General features: G+C 45.9%; 1 protein-coding gene across 1 annotated transcript in view; it reads left to right on the forward strand.

Moving 5' to 3' along the window:
• Window positions 1-583: 583 nt before the first annotated feature.
• Window positions 584-23,190, forward strand: part of LOC127235463 (WD repeat- and FYVE domain-containing protein 4-like) — a 47,561-nt gene continuing 24,954 nt past the window's right edge. Inside the window, exons 1-2 of the mRNA XM_051202766.1 lie at window positions 584-669; window positions 22,545-22,794. Coding sequence (XP_051058723.1) covers window positions 22,561-22,794 — 234 coding nt within the window. The 5' untranslated portion in view covers window positions 584-669; window positions 22,545-22,560. The remainder of the gene's footprint in view (window positions 670-22,544; window positions 22,795-23,190) is intronic.

The following is a 23,190-nucleotide window of genomic DNA, read 5'->3' on the forward strand; positions in this document are numbered from 1 at the left end:
CAGGCATCTGCAGACTTCCCACTTCTGCTTTCTCCAGGAAATGAAGAGAAACCCAGTACAAGTGATTCATAGTGAAACATTGTTGATGGCTGCCATGTGAGGCCAGGTCTTCTCTTCCCCTGAGCTGAGGCATTGGAGGCGGGGGATAGAATCACCCACACCCTGTGACATCAGCAGCCTTTGAATGCCTCGCGTCCAGGTACGTCTTTCTGCACTTGGACGAGACAGGTCAGCCTAGTGGGGGCTGTTTGTTGTGTGGTAGGATACCCACTGGCTTCTGCATAGCCAACTGTGACCGTGGGTACCTAGTCTGAGTCTGGGGTGGTAGGGAGAAGGAGGGCTGAGTGGCAGGAAGTGAGTGGCCAGGGAAGGCCCTGCGATCAGTGCCTGTGTCACAGGTTTTACCACTTGCCGACCAGGACCTGCTCATTCTGTACTCTCTGGCCACAGGTTACATCTGTTCTTTGGGCTCTGCTGAGGACTTCGAGCCTTGCACGGGGAAACTAGGTCAGACCTGTGCCACATGTCATAGAGAGGGGACACTGGCTGACACACTCCCCTCTGTTCCTCTGTAGCTTCTGAAGGGTGACATCCACACTGGCCTCCAGGACAGCTGGGCAGACCTAGTATGTCCTTAGCTAGCCCCACTCTTGCCTGCCCCAGGATCTGGTAAGTAGACATCTTTAGGCCTCATTTCCTACCTGAACTGTCACATCCAACCTTTGAATGCCAGCATTTCTGCATAAACAGGAACACTGGTTCACTGAGGATTGTTCTCTTCTCCTAAATCCAGCCTTCTAGAACTGGAAGTGTATCCTTTGTCCCAGTCTCTCTGGAAGCGATAACTAGGGCATTGTGTACTATCTTTTCTGGGAATGATTAAATTTTAGTGTAATCGTCTGCATGTCCATCCATTTAATTGTTCAGTGAACACCCAAAACTGATAAAGGGACAATTAAGGGACAGGGGCCTGTGGTGTCCTATGCAGTCACATGAAGTAGGTTGGAGGTCAGTGTACAGGAAGGACAGGGAGGGCACATGTCTGCTGAAAGGAGACTGAAGGAACCCAGCCTGCCCTGTGGTTTCTGAGAATTGCTCTTAAAAGCCTTCGGGAAGGAGGCCTGGAGGCCATGGGGTGAGGGGCATGCTGGGGACTAATCAGTGAGGTAGGTGTGGGCTCAAATGTGGGAAGATCTTCCTGTCTGTCCATCCAGGGTGTCTAATATGAACTCCTACAGGCCTGGAAGAATTTTCTTTTCTTTATTTCTTAAAAAAAAATATTTTACTGTTTTGTTTAGACTGCATGCATGTCTGTGGACCACCTGCAAGCAGTACCCACAGACGTCAGAAGGGGGCGTTAGATACCTTGGGGCTGGAGTTACAGATGCTTGTGCACTAGCTACCATGTGAGTTTTGAGGACTGAATCCTAGTCCTCTAGAAGAGCAGCCAGTGCCCCTAACAGCTGAACCATTCCCCACCCCAGGAGCATTTTCAACATTGAGTAGATAGAGGAACGACTTAGACAAAGTACAGAGAGCAGAGGGTTAAGAAAATAACTAGATCCCATGTGCTGACACCTGTGTTTTGTTATTAAAGAGCATCGCTTTTGGGGGGGGCTTTGTGCATCCATCCTTTTTCTCTTCAGAGACAGCTGTTGTCCCAGTTTGGTTTCCACTGTTCCTTTCCCTTTATCTCTGCTTTCCCCCACTCTCTGAATTGTTTAGTAATGTGTGGTGTTTGAATGAGAATGCCTTTCTTAGGCTCATATATTTTAATACTCTGTTCCAGTTGGTGGAACTGCTTGGGAAGGATTAGGAGGTGTGACCTTGTTGGAGAAGGTGAATTACAGGGGCTTCTTTAAGGTTCCTAAAGTCTCAGTCTGTTTCTAGTGTGTGTGTCTGTCTCTGCCTGCTGATTGCATCTTAAGATGACCTTAACCTGTCAGGTATTCCTGCCACCATTCCTCTGCTCTGGCATCATGGACTCTCACCCTCTGGAACCGTAAGCCCCGAATTAGCTGCTTTCTTTTATAAGTTGTCTTGGTCAAGGTGTTTTATCACAGCAACAGAAAAGTAACCAAGACAATATGTGGTTTCGCTTTATGCATTCTTGAACGTTATTAGCCTGAAGTATAATTTATATGTGCATGTGTGTGCAGGCACACTTCCCTGTGCATGCTCATATGGTGGGTAGACTTTGATATCACATGTCTCTCTTTACTGCTCTCCATCTTAATGTTTGAGACAAGGTCTCTGAACCCAGAGATGCCCTTTTGAATAGATTGGCCATTCAGCAAGCCCAGGAGATCTGCCTATTTCTGCCTCCCAGATCCACAAGTACAGATCTGTGTGCTGTACCAGCCTTTATGTGGGAGCTAGGAAACTGAACTCGGGTCAATGTGTTTACATAGCAGACATTTTTACCCTCTGAGCCATCTCTCAACCTGAATGAAATATTATTGAAGACTTGCTTACTTGCCTCAAAGCTGGTTTTGAAATTTATATTGCTGCACATCCCTTTAATTTGTTAATATCGAATTCCATGTAGCATTCTACCACATGAACATAGTTCTCTGGGATTCTGCTCACAGGCACATGAGATATTTCTAGTTTTTTTCTATTAAAATCAGTGCTGCTGTGGTTATTCTTGTATATTATGCTAGAGTATGTGTAAGAATTGCTCTAAATTGTATATTCTAGAGATGGCATGGGTCACAGGTAAACACAGCCTCAGTGTGCACTCTGAAGACTGTTTCAAAGGTTCCCCACCCAACTCAGATCTGCAGATGCCCAAGGCCATTCTACAAATTGGTATAGTATCTGCATGTTACCTACATGTGTTCGCCCCATGTATGGCTGGATCCAAAGGTGTGGTGCCTGTAGATCTGCAGTGTGGAACATCTCACCAGCAGCAATGTGGCAGAACTGCTTTTGGTCCACATTTTCACCAACATTTAACAATACCATAGCCTTTCATTTTTTAGTCCTTTATCTACTTGGAAATCAGCTGTTCAGTTCAGTGTGAAGTGGGAGTTAAGATACTTTTTTTTTTTATTGTTCTTCAACTTTATTTTTTGAGATTTTTGTGAGTGTCATATTTACATCATTCTTACCTTCCCATCAAACCCCTTCTGTGTCTCACTTTCCCAAATCTATGACCCCTTCTTTATTATTGCTGCATATATATATATATGTGTGTGTGTGTGTGTGTGTGTGTGTGTGTGTGTGTGTAAATATGTACACAGGTGTATATAACCTGCATAGTCCATTTAATGTTACCTATAATGTACATGTGTCCAGGGCTGATCACTTGGGATTGGACATCCTATGAGTGAGCTGCGTCCCTGGAGGAAACGGTTCTCTCTCTCTCAGAGCCATCGACCACTACACTACGGCTCTTCTTGTAGGGATGGAACAACATGGAATTTTCCCTGTCTATGTTGGCATGTCAACTGATGTCACCATCATTCTGGTCTTGTTCAGGCAACTGTATTGTTGAGATTCATGTATGTGTGTTCCCTGTCATGCCCAGGGAAACTAATTAGCACAGGCATCCTGGGCCTCTGGCTCTTACAATCTCCCCTCTCCCATGGTTTCCCTGAGCCCTCAGTTTGGATAGCATTGTCAATGTATCAGTTGATGCTTTCCACTCAAGTCCATTGTGAACCTGCCCCATGTCCACATCCTGAGATTCCCATTTCCCCTTCTCTACCCCAGATTCTCCCATTTCTATGTTCCAGTCGTTTGTAAATGATCACTGGCTTCCCCATGTGGCTAGCCAAGGGTCTTGGTTACATTCATTATAAAGGCCACAGCTCTGCAGTGAGGTAGGTCACCGTTCATGCATGGCTCTGTTTATGGCTGTTTTGTCAATTTGTCTATCATTCCCAATACTGAGCAACATTATTTACTGAAGGTTTATTATAAACCCTCATATCTGGAAAAAATCTTGCCATTTTTATTTTTTATTTTTTAGTACTTTTCTCATTCACGTAAATTTTAGAATCAGCTTATTGAGCTCAACAGAAAAGCAATGTTCATGCTTGAATGAAAACAGAATTCAGGGGGAAGTATTGTCTTTATGAAGATAACTCACAGCTCTCGAACACGGTTTGTCTCTCTACTTAAGTAGATACTTAAAAATATTCCAGTAAAACTGACACCTTTTTCTCTTAAAAGCAGTGTGTGTTTTGCCTAGATTGACTCCTAAGTGGTTTTTACTTTATACCATCTCAAGGTTATTAAGCAAGAAGTTTTGTTCTGTTGTTGAAGAGCCTTGGCAAGTTGTAACAGGGTTGCTTTGGTTCTTATCTGGAGAAGAGATTGTGGGAAGCAAAGGAAAGAGAAAGGGAGGATCTTAGTATTACCTCAACTTGATAGGCCATGCTTTGTTGACTCCCGTGGGAGGCTTGCCCCTTTCTGCACAGAAACCCAGAAGGAGTGGATGGGGAGGGGCGCTGAGGAGAGGTGGGGGGGGACTGGAAGAAAGCAGTCACGACGCAAAATAAATGAAAAAATTAATGCAGAAGGAAAAAGTTAATAAAGAAGAAGAAGAAAAGGAAAGAGTGAGGCTTTGGAGCTTGTGCCAAAGTGAGCCGGGGGTGACGGTGGCTTGCCGCAAAAAAGATAAGAGGAGAGATAGTGGGAGTTGGTTAGATTCTTGACACTGTTTTGAGAGTGGGGTTTGAACACATTCTAAGTATGGACTGTAGCAGAAAAGGCAAATGGAAGAGAAGTCCATAGTGTCAGGGTATCTGGGGTTGTCATGTGCAGAGCTGGGCCAAGGGCATAGATACAGATTTGGGATGTGGTGGTTCAGGGACATGAAGGTGGAGACAGACACCCTCCCTCCCCAAACCTCGTTAGAATCCAGTGAACAGGCAGCTTGGAGAACTGTGGATGGAGGAGGAATGAGCTTCCAGAGTGCATTGGCTATACCATGGTGAGGCCCTCTCTCATTTTACTTACGATGGCGCCTTTGCTCTTGTTATTTTCCTGCAAGTGTTTCAAACCATGGATGTCCAGATGGAATGCTGTTTCCAGACAGTATTCCTAAGCCTTTGGCTGCTGGTCCCATCTGAAGCACCTGCACAGGTTAAGGCCTGGCATGTCAAAGTCTAGGTCTGTCCTATCAAATACAGAGATGTATTCGAAACTTGGTCAGTCCAAATTGAGATGCACTGTAAATTCAAAGTGCATACCAAAGTTCAAGGATATTATGAATTAATATTAAAATGTGAAGTGTTTCAGTAACAATTAAAAATATTGGTAAATAACAAAATGGAACTATTTTGGACATGAGACACTAAAACCGAGAATCTGCAAGGTTCTGGGATCTATCGATTGCACCAAAACCCAAGGATGCTGAAATCATTTGCATAAAATGCCACAATATTTGCATACAACCCATTCACACCTCTCATATACTTTGAATGGTTTAAAAATACTTAAAATACCTAATGCAATGCAAACAATATGTAAACAGTTATTATACTGATAGGGAGTGATGACAAGAAAGTCTATACATGCCTATTTACAGATGCAAATTTGCTGTAATATCTTCTGTTCCAGATGTAGAACTTGAAGATGCAGGGAGCCAACTGGGAAACATTTTTTTTTTTTAATTTTTTTAAATTTAAATTTGAAGCAAGTTTGTTTCACATGTCAATCCCAGTTCTCTCACCCTCTCCTCCCCTGTCCCCTCTGCCACCCCCATCCCATCCCTTTCTGCTCCCCAGGAAGGTGAGGCCTTCCATGGGGAGATCTTCAAAGTCTGTCAGATCATTGGGAGCAGGGCCCAGGCCCTCCCCCATATGTCTAGGCTGAGAGAGTATCCCTCTATGTGGAATGGGCTCCCAAAGTCCATTCGTATACTAGGGATAAATACTGTACTACCAGAGGCCTCATAGATTGCCCAGGCCTCCTAACCAACACCCACATTCAGGGGGACTTGGTCTGTCCTATGCTGGTTTCCCAGCTATCAGACTCGAGTCCATGAGTTCCCCCTTGTTCAGGTCAGCAGTTTCTGTGGGGTTTCTCCAGTCTGGTCTTGACCCCATTGCTCATCAACCCTCCCTTTCTGCAACTGAATTTAACTGGGAACATTTTTAAAATGAATTTAATCTATTTGTTTTTAGTTTTTTTTTTAATAGCGGCTACCAGAAAATATATATTACACACCTAGCTTGGGCTCAAGGTCGGCTTTGTATTTGTAGTGCATAGCACCTGTCTGAGCCAGGGTAATTCTTGTTCTGGGCTTCCATGAGGAAGGTGATTCACAAGGACGAGAAGCCAGAGGAGCGAAAAGCTGCTAACGCCACTTAATTCTAAGGAGAATGAAGTATTGGCGCTCAGGAGAATGGAGTTAGAGCCACAGTGACCAGGTGTGGGGACAGTTTGTCTAAACCCGGCTTCACCCCATTCTACAGAGGTTCAGAGCCACAAAGCCTTTTGCCCTCAGACAGTGACTGAGCTGGGATTTGGCCCTTCTCATACTTCACACTTTGCACTGGGCAGTGCCACCACTCAAGGGTCCAAGGCCTTCCAGAGGACAGTCACCATGTCCTCTGTACACGGCAGAACTTGTGGCACATCTCTTCTCTTTGGTCAAATGATTAAAATGACCTACTTACAATGAAAAATTCACAGTCTGCCATGATGTGAAGGGAGCAAGGTCACTGTGACAAGGGTCTCTCTGCCAGCAGCCCTCACACCAGTGACCGCGACACTCTGAACATCCAGACACTGGGCCGTGGGGGAGGCAACTCAGGTAAAGAAAGAGCGTGATGGAGTCTGATAATTCAAGAAAAACATTAGCATACCATACGTTTGTAATATAATGTGGGCAGTTACACAATTACACAGTGTGCCAGAAGGGAACAGAGCATGCAAAATACATTTTTATCACGTTTCCTATCTCAGCATAATTAGAAAGCTTTCTAAGTACACACTGACTAATTTTTTAAATTAAAAATGCCTAAACAACATATTATCAGTTTTAATATATATAAAAAACGTCCTCACGGTTAGTTATGCCTCCCCCACCCCGTCTTCTGCCCTCTACTTCCCCCTCCCTCCATGTAAACCCCTCTTCACTGTTCATCTCCCCTCCTCAGACCCTCAGTGCTATACTGTGGCCTTCCCTGAAGATGTTCCTTTCTTCACTCCGTCTAGTTTGCCGGGTCCCCTGAGTGCTTCACAGTAAATGCAGGAATCTAAGGCTTTATCACTAAGCTCCTCATGTGAGTGAGACTAAATGACGTTTGTCTTTCTGGGTCTGGGTGACCCTTAGTGTAATGTTCTCCAGCTCAACCGTTTATCTGCAGATTTCAGAGTTTTGTTGTTCATTACATCCGAATAAAGCTTTATTGTACATAGGCACAGCATTTTCATTATAGTCACCAGTGGATGGACCTCTAGGTCCTGGCTGTTGTGAACAGAGCAGTGACGAACATGGATGAGCCCGTGCCTCTTTGGCAGGAAATAGTCTTGCCTGTGTGCCCAGGAGCTGCACAGATGCTGCACGTGGTGGTAGGTCTATTCTAGTTTTTGGGGGACTTCCACACCGATTTTCAGGATGGTCGCACCGGTTTGTATCGTCATCGATAGTGAATGTGTGTCCCCTTCCCCCCACACCTTGGCCAGCACTTGTTGTTTTTGCTTTCTTGATCTTAGCTGTTCTGACTGGGGTAAGATGAAACCTCAAAGTAGTTTTAAATTTATATTTCCACGGTGGATGGTTAAGGGTGGTGAGCTTTTAAAAATATTTCTTAGCCATTTGTATTTTGCCTGCAAACTCTTTGTTCAATTCCATAGCATAGCTACTGGTATCTGTGTGTGTGTGTGTGTGTCCTCTACTCCATTCTTGTGAATTCTTTGTGCCTGTTTTTGTGATGTTACCATTGTTTTGTAGAATAACATAGTATTTAGGGTTTATCCGGCAGCATTTTCACTGCTTAGGATTGTTTGGGATATTTGAGATCTTTTGTACTTCCATGTGAATTTTAAAATCTCATTAGAGAAAGTTCTTCGTACAGTGGATGGTGGTTAATGCAGAACATCACAACTGATCAAAGAACAGAGCTATAAATGGGACAGCTGTGTCACATACTCCACTCCCCAAGGCTCAGGATCATTACAGGAGAGGGCAGGGGGCAGAGAGACTGTAGCGTCAGAGATCCAATAGGACCAGAGAGAAAGCGGTGTACTCTGAACCCAACAGGACCACTGAGATCATGAATTCACAGTAGCTGTAGGTGCACGCACAAGATGGAGCCAGCCAACATTGTGGTCCAGGGCGTGTGTGTTTGATGCCCATAAGCTCTGACCCCTAAGTAGCTATGGACAGCTGATGGTTCCAGGAGGAGGGAGAACCAGTTTTCTTTAAGTGCATGGCTCCTGGAAAATCTGTCACACTCTCCAGTGGGCAGTCTAGCACCGAGGAGTATATGGGCAACATAAATTGGACTGAAAGGGTTATAAAAAAAAATAAAAGGACAGGAAATTGCAGTGAGATGGGATGTGAACATAATAAAAATACATTGCATGAAATTCTCAAAGAATTAATACTAAATATATTAAAATATATCTGCAAAACCATTGAGATATTCAGTCAACAATGAATAAGAGTATATACACACGGGAAAAAAAAAGGAAACCATGTGCTGGAGGCCAGCTGAAATGTGTAGCATCAATAATGTCTACTCCTGTCACTATGTCAAAGAGAGCCCACACCTCTGCCCCTGGCTCCCTGGGACTATAAATAGAATCTGGGAGAGAGGCCCCAGGTGCAGCAGGCGAGGTTAATGCACCAAGACTGGATCAGAGGTTTTGTAGCCCTGTCCCCTGTGTCTCTGCCTTGAGAATACATTGCCTTTTAAAAGAGGATGTACAGCCTTTGACTACTCCAGCCAGGGATGCTTGGGAGTGAGGCCTGGCTGGGCACTTGCTTCCTCTCAGGCAGGGGTGGGAGTTCGGTGGGGGAGTTCAGAGGTGGTGATGGGGAGTCATTGGGCATCTGTGCCCAAGCAGCAGCTCCGAAGGAAGTGGGAAGGGCCACCTGGGTCTGGGTAGCACTGGTGAGGAGAATCTCAACCTGCATGTGGAAGATGTTCTTCAATCAAGGGTAGTGGGTGGAGTAGGGACCTCAGAGCCACTCCCTGCCATCCAGATGTAGGGGCTGTTCCTTTCACAGTCCCATGGGGCTGTGACAATTACTCTAGCTGAGTACCAAAGCAGTGCTTGACATAGGAGATGGGAGATCTGCACCCTTCAGGATGGCTGTGCTTTGTTCCTGGCAAGAAGGCTATGCCAATCGCCTGTCTCAAACAGGGCTTTCCTACCAAGAAATATGTCCTTGCTCACAAAACTTAACATGCCTGGATAGGTTGGTTTTTTTGATGGGCTTAATGTGACTCATTCCCCAAATGTTAATGAAATCATCGAGACATTTCATAATTGATAGAAACCTACTGGAGGAAATACGAGCTCTGGAAAGAAATTCTGCTCATGAGTCATGAGAAGTAGGATAGGGAAGAAGTTGAGAGAGTTTCTGGTATCACGGGCAGCTTGGCTTATTTCTGTTGTCTAAGGGACTGCTATGAACAGTCTGGAAGGCTGTGCAATTTGGATATGTGAAGCCTCTGCTTCCCAGAGGAAAGCGCTGGCTGAGTAAGATAGCCGTGAAGGATGGGCGTGAAAAGTCACTTTGGACAGATCCCATTGGGCGCAGTGGGAAACTGGGTGAGGAAGAACAGTGGGTCAATACTGCCTTAGGCTTGGAGCTTGGGACTGTTCCTGGAGGATATGGGGGCCATATTTGTATTTGAAAGAAAGACCAGTAACATGATGGATCTACGTGTCTAAGTCTGACAGTGTATGGTGCAGTGCGAGGCTGTAGGCAGCCAGGCTTGCCATGGCAAGGTGGAGGAAGGGTTGTGAAGCAGTGATGGGCAGTGTAGCATCTGCCCCCAGCTGCCTAGAGACACCCAGCCAGCCTTTCGCCCCGCTTGTGAATCATTGTTGGGTCCCTTGGCACTTTCCGTTTCTCTTGCGCCTCACTATCACACCTCCTGGACACATAGAAAAGTCAGATCTGGCTTAAGAAATATTTCTAGCACATTAAGAAGTTCTCGTGGGAAACTCATTCTGTTTAAACAAGCATGCAGCTCTCAGAGGAGAAGGCTGGAGTGGGTGAACAGCAGTGGGCTTGTCTGTAAAGTAGATCTGCATGGGCAAACAGCTCCTTAGGGAACATCGGTTCAAGCATCCGGGGATGCAGGCGGGAAACTGAGTCACGGGGGGGTCAAAGAATGAAGCTTTCCAAAAAGCAGCGTCCTTGGGCCCAGATTCCATGGTGCAAAAGAGAAGTATTCTCTTACACCATGAAAGCGGGACCTCCCAGTGACGGAGGGTTTGGCTGGTGTTTTGTGATGTGGTTGATGATTCCCAAGGTGCTTTGGCCCTCATTTTGCAGTGTTTCGTGATCTCTGAGAACTGAGCGGTACTCTGTTCTTTCGTCTTTTTAAAGATTTGTTTTTGCTGTATGCATATTGATGTTTTGCCTGTATGCTTCTCTGCATGAGGGTGTCAGATCTTTTGAAACTGGAGTTACAGACAATCATGAGCTGGCAGGAGGGTGCTGGGAATTGAATCCAGGACCTCTGGAAGAGCAGCCAGTGCTCTTAACCGCTGAGCCATCTTTCCAGCCCTGAGAGGTACCCAATTCTTAAAAGGCCAAGCATGCGACTTCCAGGCATGTTTCACAATTTAGTTGCCTCCCCCCCATATTCTGAACACATTATATGAGATATTGAATTAGCTAGCAGAATGGTTGTACAACAACCCAAACAATCCAAAAAGGTCACAGATCTTCCTAACCTGAACCAGTGACATCAGAGGTATTGGAATTTTGCTTCTCCCAGAGGGTGGCACATGGCATGGGGATAGCCAAGTCTAGAGATCTGTGTGACCTGCCCATGCTTTCTGCCCTACATTTACCCTCTGCCCTTCCAGTTGCACAGTAGCAGCCATACACCAGCTCAACCTCTCTCATGCTGCCTTAGTCACTATTCTAATGCTGCAAAGAGACACCATGACCCTTGTAGAAGAAAACATTTAATTGGGGGCTTACTTACAGTTTTAGAGGGGGAGTAGTCCATGATGATCACGGTGGACAGCATTGCAGCAGACAGGAAGGCATGGTACTGAGACAGTAGCTTAGAGCTTGCAGAGGGCCTGGGGGAAGGAAAAAGGGGGAGGGAGGGGGAAGGGAGAGGGAGAGAGACAGGAAGAGAGATAGGGAGGGAGGAGGAGAGAAGAGAGGGAGAGAGATTACTGGGAATGGAGTGGGTAGGCTTTTGAAACCTCAAAGCCCACCTGCAGTGACACACAAGGTAGCACCTCAAAATGCTTCCCAAACAGTTCCACCACCAGTGAGAACTTTCAGATACATGAGCCTATGGGACCACTGAATTCAGTCCCCCATATACTTTCAATTTCCCCGACACTTCAGTATGGCTTACTTCTGCCTGATTCTGCAGTCCCTCTTCTGTCTCCTGCTGTCTCAACTCCACACCATCCTTGACAGATAGCTCTCCTCCCATGGTACTTCAGGCTTTGTACACGAGCATCACTTTCCCTGACTCTTGTTCCTGAGGCTGTGAGCAATTGGAGAATGGGCCTGGATCTGCAGAAGTCAATGGGAGCCAGCAGCAGCCAGCAGAAGCCAGTAGAAGGCTACCGTAAGATAGCCATCTCATTCTTTGCTGGGATCACCCCACAGGAGTTTTACGGGACCAGGGCCTGTCAGCAAGGTGTTCTGAGCCCTGTCACATGCATGGCCCTTTCAAATCCTGCCTTCCTCTGCTATTGCTTCTCCTGAGAAACAGAACCTGTCCTCAGATGCTCACCCCGATCTTACAGTGCTCATCATGGCATTAGAGCAGCTTTTCCAGGTCCCCAGATGCTCCACAGGCTGGGCCTCAGGTCTCAGCATGTCCTCAGGGAGGTACCTCTTTGCTAAGCATCTATTAGCTGTTTCTTTGGCTTCACTGACAGTGAGCATTGAGGTCCTGGGTGTGGATTTAGAGGATTGTTCTCTTTCTATGACCAATAGAAATAACCCGCCATACAGAGCCTGGCAAGTAGAGTTTAGTCCATCGACTTAGGCTGCAAGGCACTGACCTGTGCTGGATATGCTGGTGCCACTGGAGAAGGTGGGGTTCCTGCTCAGAGCCTGGTTGACTGTGGTGTTATCTGGGGTCAACAGCATTTTGTAACAACTCTGCAAGTTTAGCCTGGAAATCCCTGCAATGCAGCTGGCAAGAGTATCCAAGGAGGTCCCAGTCATATTCTTTCCACTGTGGACAACTGCGCTAAGCCAGCCTGGTGGCAGATGGAGAGCTACAGCCTGGAGACACAGGTTTGCCCTTGGTCCTGACACTTTTTGGCAGTTTGCTTTCAGGTCTATCACTTCCCCCTCTGAAGTCTGGAATTCTCAGTCTTGCACAGCCCATATGGGAATAATGATCTACGACTAGTAGATTTTCTGTGTTTAGAGAACACTGGCTACTCTTCTGGAAGATGTTCATCTATGTGTGACAATGTCTTCTGAGGCAACACTTTCTAAGTCTCAGTGAGGCTGAGCCACATGTCAGAGAGGGTTATAGTTGGAACTGAACCTCCGTCATTGAGCTGTTCCTAGCATCCACCATAGCTTAGCTTCAAGGTTTCAGCCAGGGGGAAGCACTCCTCAGCCTGTTTTGCAATGTGGAAGTTGGTACACATAACCAAAAACAAAAGCAGCCCCTTTTGCAGGGCACGGAGAGTTCCTGTGTTCAGTTGGTGTTGCAAAATCCACAGAGGTGTGCATGCTGGCCTTGAGTGTGCATCGTGGCCTGGAATTAAAACAAGGAAGTCCTCAGTGTTTAGACTTTTTGCAGACCTGCCTGGTTCCTGGCAAGTGTGGCCCAGTTAGTCTTTGGGGAAATCCCAAGGCTTTTGGGAACAGCCTGAGCTACCTCCCTCTCCTGAGCCTGTGGAGCAGATGGTAGAGCCCTGGCTCTGCTATTGTATTCCTAAGGTACATGTGGTACTCGCCTTGGGTAGGAAGTAGGAACACTTGCTTGGTTCATTGTAGGGGTGTGGGGAAGCACCAAAGGGTTTGATGGGGTCAACTAAGTGGTCACATCTGATTGTGGCCTGGTCTTTGCCCGGTTCCACCGGGAGGGTCTGAACATCCAGAGCCCTTGTGCAGTGCCCCTGGGGATCCTCGTGCCTTGCTCCCCTTTCCTGCTCTTCAGTTAGGCCATCTCTCCTGTCTGCTCTGGATGTGTCCCCTGACATAGGTTCACAGTCTCGGGGACAGAACTCCAATCCTGGGAGCTACTTGTTTTCTTCAGGATAGTGAGTCCTTACCTCCAGCCCTGTCTTGGTAAACACTCAGGCTCACTTGTACAGGACCTTGTGGCATCTGTCCGGACCAGCTCCTTGCTGGGACTGACAGACCCAGTGGCCAGGCTAAGAGGAAGTGATGTAGGAGAGAACCAGGATCTTGCATGGAATGGGGACAATTTACCTTGCTTTGGGGCTGGACCCTAAAGAATAATCAAATATCACAGTGCGGAATGGGGGGGGGGCGGGAGCTGTGTGGTGGCCAGTAGTGCTGTCTGAAGGCTGTGGGCAAGAGGAAAGGGTGTTTTTAGGACAGCGAGCACATACTGGATTCAGGAGCTGATGTTTGGTCAACACAGCAGGGTCTGCCATGGGGCAGGAAGCAGGAGAGGAGGCCTAGAGGAAACTCCTAGCAGACAGTTCAGGCTGCAGATAGCACATGCTTGCTGCCTTGGGCCCTAGACCACATTCTACAGGAATTCAGAGGCTCTTGCCTACTCCGCCATTCTCATGGCCTCCAAGCCAGTCCTCTCGCATTGTCGGATCCACTTGTGTGCTCGTTCTATTTTAGAGGAGTCTGCTCTGCTCAGATCTAGTCATTCATCATCAATAACTGATTTCCCATTACCCCTTTGATTCAATGCCCACCATGAATGTGGCAAATGTTTCTGACTTCTCAGACCATAAGAGATTTTATATCTCTTATGTGAAAAAACGGGGCTGTGTGGAGACACCTAGGGATTCTGCTTAATGTATCCTCATCTTTACAGAAAGTAAGGGGAGGGCATTCTGTATTTTAGGAAATTAAATCCATCGGCACATGCAAATCCACTGACACAGGCTGGGTGTGGATATCTCACAGAAAGGGAAGCAGACACACATGGACAATTATTCTTCTATTCTGTGGTCTAGCTGTGTCCCTAGCTCTGGGTGAGACCTGTGACACAGGTGGCAAGCACCTGTTCTGGGAGCTTCCAAACTGGAAACAGAGTCGCAGACACAGACACGAAAGTGGGGAGAAGACTTTATCTTCCATTTCATGGAATCAACTTTTCATCTCCAGTCTTGCCTTTGTTGTGGAGTGAGGCCCAGGGTTCCCTACAGCCAATGCTTGAGGCTGCTGCACATGCCTTCTTGCTATAGAGTCTACAGTACAAACTAATTTTCCTGAAGCACCTTCTGGAATCATAGTGTCAAAGGCTGGTAAGTCACATCATACAGCCTGAGAGTTCTATCTGCCTGTAACAGAAATTCAGGAATGGCAACAGCATTTCCCTCCCTCCCTCCCTCCCTTCCTCCCTCCCTCCCTCCCTCCCTCCCTCCCTCCCTTCCTCCCTCCCTCCCTCCCTCTCTCTGGTGTATGTGTGTGTTGCTGTGGGTGTGTATGCGCACTGGGTTTCTTTCTTGACTACTCTCCACTGTGTGTTTTGAGACTGGATCTCTCATTGAAAGCCAAGATCATTGGTTGAGTGTTCTGGCTACCCAGTGAGCTTCAGAGACCAGCTTGTTTCCATCTTCCCAGCACCGGGTTACACACATGCACTGCAGCTCTGACTTTGGTGTGGATGCTAGGATGGGCCCTCAGGCATCTCAGGGGGCTTCTTAGACCCTAGATGTGTCCTTTCAAGATGGCAGCTTGGGAAAAGAGGCAGGAAATGCAAGTGTTTTGTTTTAAAAATATTACCTGAGCTCATTACCTCTTTAAGCACTGAATTTGTTACACACTACACTCGTGGTTCACACACACACACTCTGAAATTAAACAAACGTAGTCATTGAATCTAATGTGTCTAGTGGTGTGGGGTAAATGCCTTGTTCTGGCTCTTTCTCTAGAGACTCCTCAAGTGGCCCTCACCTCACCCAGCAGGGTCCTTTTCTCTCTAGGCAGGAACCATGTGGGAGCATGCCTATGGTGCTTGTATCTCAGTAGGGGCCATTATAATTATAGCTGTTTCTTCTTCTTTTATTTGTTTATTTATTTTACTATCATTTACTTAGTTTTAGTTTTTTTTTTTTTTTTTTTTTTTTTTTTTTTTTTGAGACAGGGTTTCTCTGTGTAGCTCTGAAGCCGGTCCTGGAACTAGTGCTAGGTTGGTCTAAAACTCACAGAGATCTGCCTGCCTCTGCCTCCCATATTCATCAACCACCGTCCAGTTCAGCTCTTTTTTCTTGATGGTCGTTACCTGGACCAACCCCTCCAGCTCCTCCCTGGTTTTCCTTCCCATGACAAACAGAACTGTAGCACACACAGGTGCCAGCCAGGAGGCAGAGGGCTGTGGCCCCAGCTACACATCTGAGTCAGAAAGCTAATTCCATGGATCCGTATTTGTTAGAAACTTCTGTTTCTCAAGCATCTCGGTGTGTTTCTGAGAAGGTGAGTCACGTGTTTCAGTTCAGCAAACCTGGCTTCCCCACCCTGCGGGGACAGGCCATGTCTGGTCCTTGTCAAACCCCACATCCTGTATTCTTTGTCGTTAGACAAGGTCTCACTGTAGCCTTGGCTGCCCTGGATCATGCTCACAGAGATCCTCCTGCCTCTGCGTCCTGAGGACTGGAACTAAAGGTGTGCAACCGTCACATACATTAGGCACACACATTACTTTTCAACCTGATGCCTTGTCTCTCTGCCGCTTATTTCTGAGATGCGGTGCTGTGTAGCTCTCAGTTGTAGCCTTCTACAGAGCAGGCTGGCTGTGGAGCCCATGAGTGTGGTCACAGCATGTCTGATTCATAGCACAGTGCCCATACTTAGCAGGACTGTGGCTCCATCTGGATATGGCCCCGCTCCCTAGAGATAACAGTTTCATTGGCACAGCATGTCCCTCAGTGTTTGGGGAAAGCATATGGAAATCTTAGAGTGAGGACAAAGGACATGTTCTAAAGAGGGACACGGGAGTGTGTGCGTATGCATGTGTATTGCACAGTCAACATTGAGACTGATGACTTCATTGGCTCGTGTGTTCTTTCATGTACTTAGTCAAGAACACCTCATTAGGCACCTTCATGCTTACACCCAGTGCTCCACAGATATGTGCTCTTGGGAGCAAGGCCACGGAAAGCACCCGAGACCCCTACAAGGAAGAAAAGGCAAGAATATCCTGGAATCTGGCTGCAGAATAGTAGCTATGGGGGGCTCTGAAGGAGCGGACTGGACAGATGACTTCTCACATTGTATCACACACACAGCCAGAGGCTACAGGGAGGTGTTTGCTTTGTGCCTGTTGTTCTTGTAAAATCAGCAGGACTTGAACTAAATGGTATTTGGAGGATCAGACACAAGAGGAGGTAATTAGGGTAAACAAGATCAAAGTGTGCTATGTACATGTGCAAAAATATCATGGGGGAAATTCATGATTTTGTCAAGTGGATGTATGCTAATAAAATAACTGGGATTGTCCGAGCCATGTAGTATCCGCTGTGCTCAGTGGGTGGGAGAAAGCTCACGGAAAACATGATCAAGAGCTTAGAAAATGTACCGACTTTTAGAGCTGGCTATTTCATTTTAGGAAGTTAGGGAAGCATTATGGCTTATCGTTTAGAAGGGAAGATTGCAGTGGTGAATAGCTGGCCTAAGTGGGTGGCATCATTAAATAAGTAACGGGCTTCAGCTGCCGCAGCCAGCAAAGGGGTGATCCTAGGGAGCCACGAAGACAGTATGGTTCCAAATGACTCAGTTAGTTTATACTTCTGGAGTTTGAGCCCCAGCAGCTATTTTAGGCATATTTAAGCACAGCACAATTTGGTGAGAGCTATTCTGGTGATGATGACAACTGTTTTGTGGTGACTCAATCCCACATGCGTGACAAAGGATACATAAATTCCCTGAGGAACAAAGTCAGCTAAATGCAGACAGGATGTGACTACATTGGAGCTCTTTGTAAAGTCCATGAAGGTAGGCTTTGTTTGTTTGTTTTTAAATAATTTATTTGATTTTATTTTATGCACATTAGTGCAAGAGTACCAGGTTCCCTGAAGCTTGAGTTACAACAGTTGTGAGCTGCCATGTGGATGCTGGGAATTGAACCTGGGTCCTCTGGAAGAGCAGTCAGTGTTCTTAACCACTGAGCCATCTCTCCAGCCCAAAGGTAGTGTTTATAGATAGACTGATTGTGAAAAACTGATTTTCGATAAGGGTCTGGGAGGAGGGTTCAGTGCCGGAAAATTCCCTAGCCACACAGATAGTGCAAAGGTCATCGGGCTAGAGAGTGCATTCACTCCCAGCCTTCTGGGTAAAAAACAGGTATCTCTTCCTGGAAGGAACAACCCTACATGCTTAACATTCCAGGTTCCTCAAGCTTGTGTGTGAGCACAAACATCTCCATATTTCTTCTACATTCCGTCTCTATGGAGACATTAAGGGAGATGAGAAAGAGTCATTGAACAAAACAAAACTATGAAGAGAAAAATATCCCTAGAAGATATTTGTATTTTCTTGTTATGTGTATATTTGTGTGTATTTGTATTGGGGCACATATATAAGTATGGGTGCAAATGCATGTATGTGGAGGTCAGAGGTCAATATTCTTCCCCCCTTTTTTTTGTTTCTTGAGACAGGGTTTCTCTGTATTGTTGCTTGTCTCCATCTTCCCAGTAGTGGGGTTACACACATGCACTGCAGCTCTGACTTTGGTGTGGATGCTAGGATGAGCCCTCAGGCACCTAAGGCATCTCAGGGGGGTTTCTTAGGCCCTAGATCTGATGTGTCCTTAAAGATGGAAGCTTGGGGAAAAGAGGCAGGAAATGCAAGTGTTTTGTTTTAAAAATATTACCTGAGCTCATTACCTCTTTAAGCACTGAATTTGTTACACACTACACTCGTGGTTCACACACACACACACACACACACACACACACTCTGAAATTAAGCAAACGAAGTCATTGAATCTAATGTGTCTAGTGGTGTGGGGTAAATGCCTTGTTCTGGCTCTTTCTCTAGAGACTCCTCAAGTGGCCCTCACCTCACCCAGCAGGGTCCTTTTCTCTCTAGGCAGGAACCATGTGGGAGCATGCCTATGGTGCTTGTATCTCAGTAGGGGCCATTATAATTATAGCTGTTTCTTCTTCTTTTATTTGTTTATTTATTTTACTATTATTTTCTTATTTTTAGTTTTTTTTTTTTTTTTGAGACAGGGTTTCTCTGTGTAGCTCTGAAGCCGGTCCTGGAACTAGTGCTTGTAGACCAGATTGGTCTCAAACTCACAGAGATCTGCCTGCCTCTGCCTCCCGAGTGCTGGAATTAAAGGCGTGTGCCACAAATGCCTGACTTATCTTTCCATTTTTAATGAAATATTTTTATTTTTAGGTGTATGAGCTTTGCCTCCATGTATACATGTGTACCATGTGTACTTGGAGCCCCTGGAACTGGAGTTACAGAAAGCTATTAGCAGCCAGCTGTGTGGGTGCTGTGAGCCCAACTCTTTAAGAGCAGCCAGTGTTGTTCACTGCTGGGACCATTGCTTCAGTGTTTGTTTGTTTGTTTGCTTGTTTTGAAACAAGGAGCTTGCAGAGCAGGCTGGCCAGAGAGCCACAGGGTCCACTGTCTCTTCTCATTTTTTGCGACTATGAGTATGAGCCACCAAACCCAGCTTCTTATCTGCGTTCTGGAGATGGAATTCAGGTCCTCAGCCCAAGCACTACACCCACTGCACCATGTTCCTGATATTTATGACTTTTTAAATATCAAGACTCTCTTCTCTGACATACTCTTGGAAACCAACAAGACAAAGACAAATAAGCAAAGATTATGGGAGGAGCCCAGAGGCCAAAAAGCATAGGGAGGCTGTTTCTACTTAGGCACACACACCAACATGACAGCATGGCACCCTCACATCAATGGCATTGCAAGTCACTCGTGCAGGATCACGCCACAGCAGGGGGATGGCAGAGAGGAGCTTCCCGATGCCTGTTGGAGGCAGTGTGCCCCATGCCTGTGTCCTGGGGGCACCTCAGTGGAATCTGGTTGGACTGAGCATGCATATGCTCTCCGCTCAGCTCTGCGGCATTGGGGTACATACCAATGTGCATAGTCCTGTGAGGCAGCCCGCATGGTCTGCCCCCATGAAAGTGAGCGGAACCTGAGGCTGTGAGTGATTTAGCCTTCTGCCACTGTGAGAGCCTTCAAGCAGATGCACACGTAACACCACTTTGCAAACGGGTGGCAGTGGGAGGAGGCAGACCTGGAAAGCCCTCAGCTGCATGTTTCTGTCTGAAGACATCGTGTTGAGTGAGATGCTGAGAAGATCAGGCCATCAAGTTGCTTGAGAAGTAGGTACGCAGAATCCAGGTGCTGAGGGCTGTGCTTCTGAAGTGACCGTGCCGGCAGAACATCACCCACCTCGCAGGCATGGGGATTAAGTGGGAGACAGGACGACAAGGAAGGAGAAAACAGACAGAGGTCACCAGAAGAGCCTGCCATGCTCAGGGAAGAGACTGAGAGGTGCTCCTGCCGCCTACAGGAGCACTTCGGGGCATTCTACACCCCAGCTACACTGTGCACAGTTTAAATTTACATTAAATTTACATGTGCAAAGCATGTGCATTCATGTAACTAACACCGTGATCAACAACCAGTATTTTCACAGCCGCAAACATTCCATTATGTCCCTGCCTAGGGAAGTACCTCCTTACCTTCAGACTCATGTGGCCATTGACTGACCTGTCCTGGGTCAACAGAGACTCTGAATGTTTTAAAGTTTTACACACATGATAAGATTATTTAGTTTTGGTGCTCTCTGTCTTGGTTCTTTCATCCAACATAATTAAGACTTAATATTTATCAGCTTGTCCATTGCATTTTAAATGGATTAGCAATGAATATAACACAATTTTTTAATCAATCAATCAATCAATCAAACAAACAAACAAACAAAAACAGGAAAAGATGAGTTCTGGAAATGAAATTTGAGAGTAGAAAGCACTGTGGCAGAAGAGGGGCCAGGGAAGACACAGATTTGTAGCTAAGCAGGTTCAGAATGGTGTGTGTGTGTGTGTGTGTGTGTGTGTGTGTGTGTGTGTGTGTGTAGGGGTTTAGCTTCACCAGGCAATAGAGGGATAACATCTAGCTCCTTTCTCCTGCTGTAGTCAAGTGTAGCAGGCATGCTTCTCAGTTCAGGATGGATTCTGACATGGTAATGTTGAATTTTGGGAGGTCTTTGTGCAGGAAGCCTAGATATTTTGGTCTCTACTTAAAGTGTGTTTCACTTCAGACAAATGGAACACACGCCTGTGTTGTGCTGCGAGCCAATCATATCTCATCTGAGATGTTTGACAGTGAAGTCAAGGACACAAGCAAAAGCAACTTCTGGCGCGTGCGTGCGTGCGTGCGTGCGTGCGTGCGTGTGTGTGTGTGTGTGTGTGTGTGCAGCTGCCGGTGGACTGGCATAGCTGCTTCCATCTCAAAGGCCTTGTGCTGACCTCCATAGATTGTTCCTGTATATACTTACAGGGGAGCCCCAGCAAGCTCAGGGCTTCATGGGTCAATTTGAGAACAGTCTTCTAAAAATACTGACTACGAAGCAAACAATGCTGAGAGCGAATGAGGAACTTACTCTTAAGACTTAAGTGGTAGAAGTTATGATCTAGATGTAGGTTACATGTCCATACAAAAGTTTTAGGAATTACTGATGCTGGTGGTGAATATTTCATTTTCTGTCTCTCTCCCTCTTTCTCAGGCAAGGTCTTCTATGTTCTAGGCTTCCATGTAACTCATTATACAGCTCAGGCTGGCTTTGAGTTTATAATCCTTCTCCTTCACCTTCCCAAGTGAAGGTGAAGGTACAGAGGTGTTTATCAGGTCATCCTTAGCTATACTTACGAGAGGTAAATACTTCAAAATGGTTAAAATAACATATGTGTATATATACATACATATGTGCTAATTGTGTATATATAACATGTATGTCTGTGACTTAGAAAAGTTAGTACGTGAATTGTATGTTGTATGAATTGTATCTTAGCTAACAATTTTTAAGACACCTAATACTTAAAACTTGTTTTCAAAAGATTTATTTATCTTATTTTATGTGCATGAGCATTTTGCCTGCATGTATGTAGTATGTGCACCATATGTGTGCCTGGTGCCCACAGAGGGCAAAAGATGGCGTTTACAACTGGGGATTACAAATGGTTGTGAGCCACCATGTGGGTGCTGGGAACCAAACCTGGATCCCATGCAAAAGCAGCAAGTGATCTTAACCTGTGAGCTATGTCCCCAGCCTCCAAGACATTTGCTTTTAAGCATCTGGTGCCTTTACAGACAGAAGCTGCTCAAGCATTTGTATGTCCCCTTTATTTCTGCAGTCTCTTAGAGGAGGACCAGCTTGAAGTAGTGTTTAGGCTTTAGCATATCAATCTGATGTATATGGCCATGTGGGTCTCCTTAGGTATCTGTAGAGAGCATCATAATGCCCATTCAGTTTGGTGACATATTACATGTGATTTATTAAAGCCACTGGAGATCAAAATAGCAAAGCCAGTCACACTAGTTAGCTATAGAAGCCGGGTGGTGGTGGTATACACCTTTATTCCTACCACTTGGAAGGCAGAGGTAGACGGACCTCTGTTAGTTCAAGGCCACACTGAGATACACAAAATATATCCAGTCTTAAAGAGAAACAGCTCACACAAAGATGATCTCAGCACTTGGGATCACAAGCCCAGGACTCATGAGAGGCATTTAAGACTGGAAAGGGTCTCAGAGCTGGCATTCATTCTCCAGCCACATTGAGAATAGGAAGTCATTGATTCTCCAGCCATGCTGAGGAGAGGCAGCAGTCAGAGGCTTGGTGAGAGCTGGTGGAGACAGGATCAGCCCTTTCAAGCCTGAGGCAGAGGTAAGAGTTAGTGGCGTGGCTGCTTTCCTCTGATCTTCAATTTGAGGCTTGAACCCCAATATCTGGGTCTTTTATTTTTCACATTATAATTCAGTGTCACTATATGAGAGTCTGGGCCTGACACATGTGGTATTGTTAATTATGTGTGTGTTAGTCATATCTAAACCTGAAACATTTGGACAATCCTTCTGCATTTTAGTAGGTTTCAGGTACTGACTTTTCTGGAAGCTGAACTGAGTACTGTTGGACCTCTTTTCCAATCAGTCATCAGGAAGTGAGATAGCAGGACTTTTCATTTTCAGTTGTTTGTTCTGGATTCAGATCTGCTTCGCTGAAGATGGAGGCTGAGGATCTTTCAAAGGCCGAGGACAGGCCTGAGGACCCCGGTTTCCAAAATGAAAACCAGTCCCCTGCTCTGAAGCCCGATTTCCCACTAGAAGAGCAGTGTCCTGGCCCCACTGTCCTCTGGGACATGCTTGAAAAGAAATTTCTGGAATACCAGCAGCTGACACACAAGAACCCTGAAGAACGTCGGAAGAACCTGCTCAGCCTTCTCCCCCTGTTCTTAAAGGTCAGAACCACAAATTTTATTTTATTTTTATTTGTCACACAAATATGTTTTTGGCCACTTGTGGGGTGTATTTCTATGTATTTGGCCACTTGTGAGGTGTATTTCTATGTATTTGGCTATTTGTGGGGTTTATTTCTATGTATATGGCTATTTGTGGGATGCTTTATAAAGCTTTGATATGCCCATTGTCCAGTGATCTCAACTTGAGTATTTAGTAAACTGTGTGTATCAGCTAGTTACCTTTTGTTTCTGGTGAGATTGTGTGGAGGTCTCATTCCAAGTTATCTGAAAATACATGCCATTGTTAACTTGGGGGCCTGCTGCTCTCCCACACCATAGGCTTTGAGGACACTTGAGAGATGGCTAGAAGTGAAATCGGTGGTTTGAATATCAACA

Source organism: Phodopus roborovskii, unplaced genomic scaffold (genome assembly GCF_943737965.1).
Source record: "Phodopus roborovskii unplaced genomic scaffold, PHOROB, whole genome shotgun sequence".
NCBI lineage: Eukaryota > Metazoa > Chordata > Mammalia > Rodentia > Cricetidae > Phodopus > Phodopus roborovskii.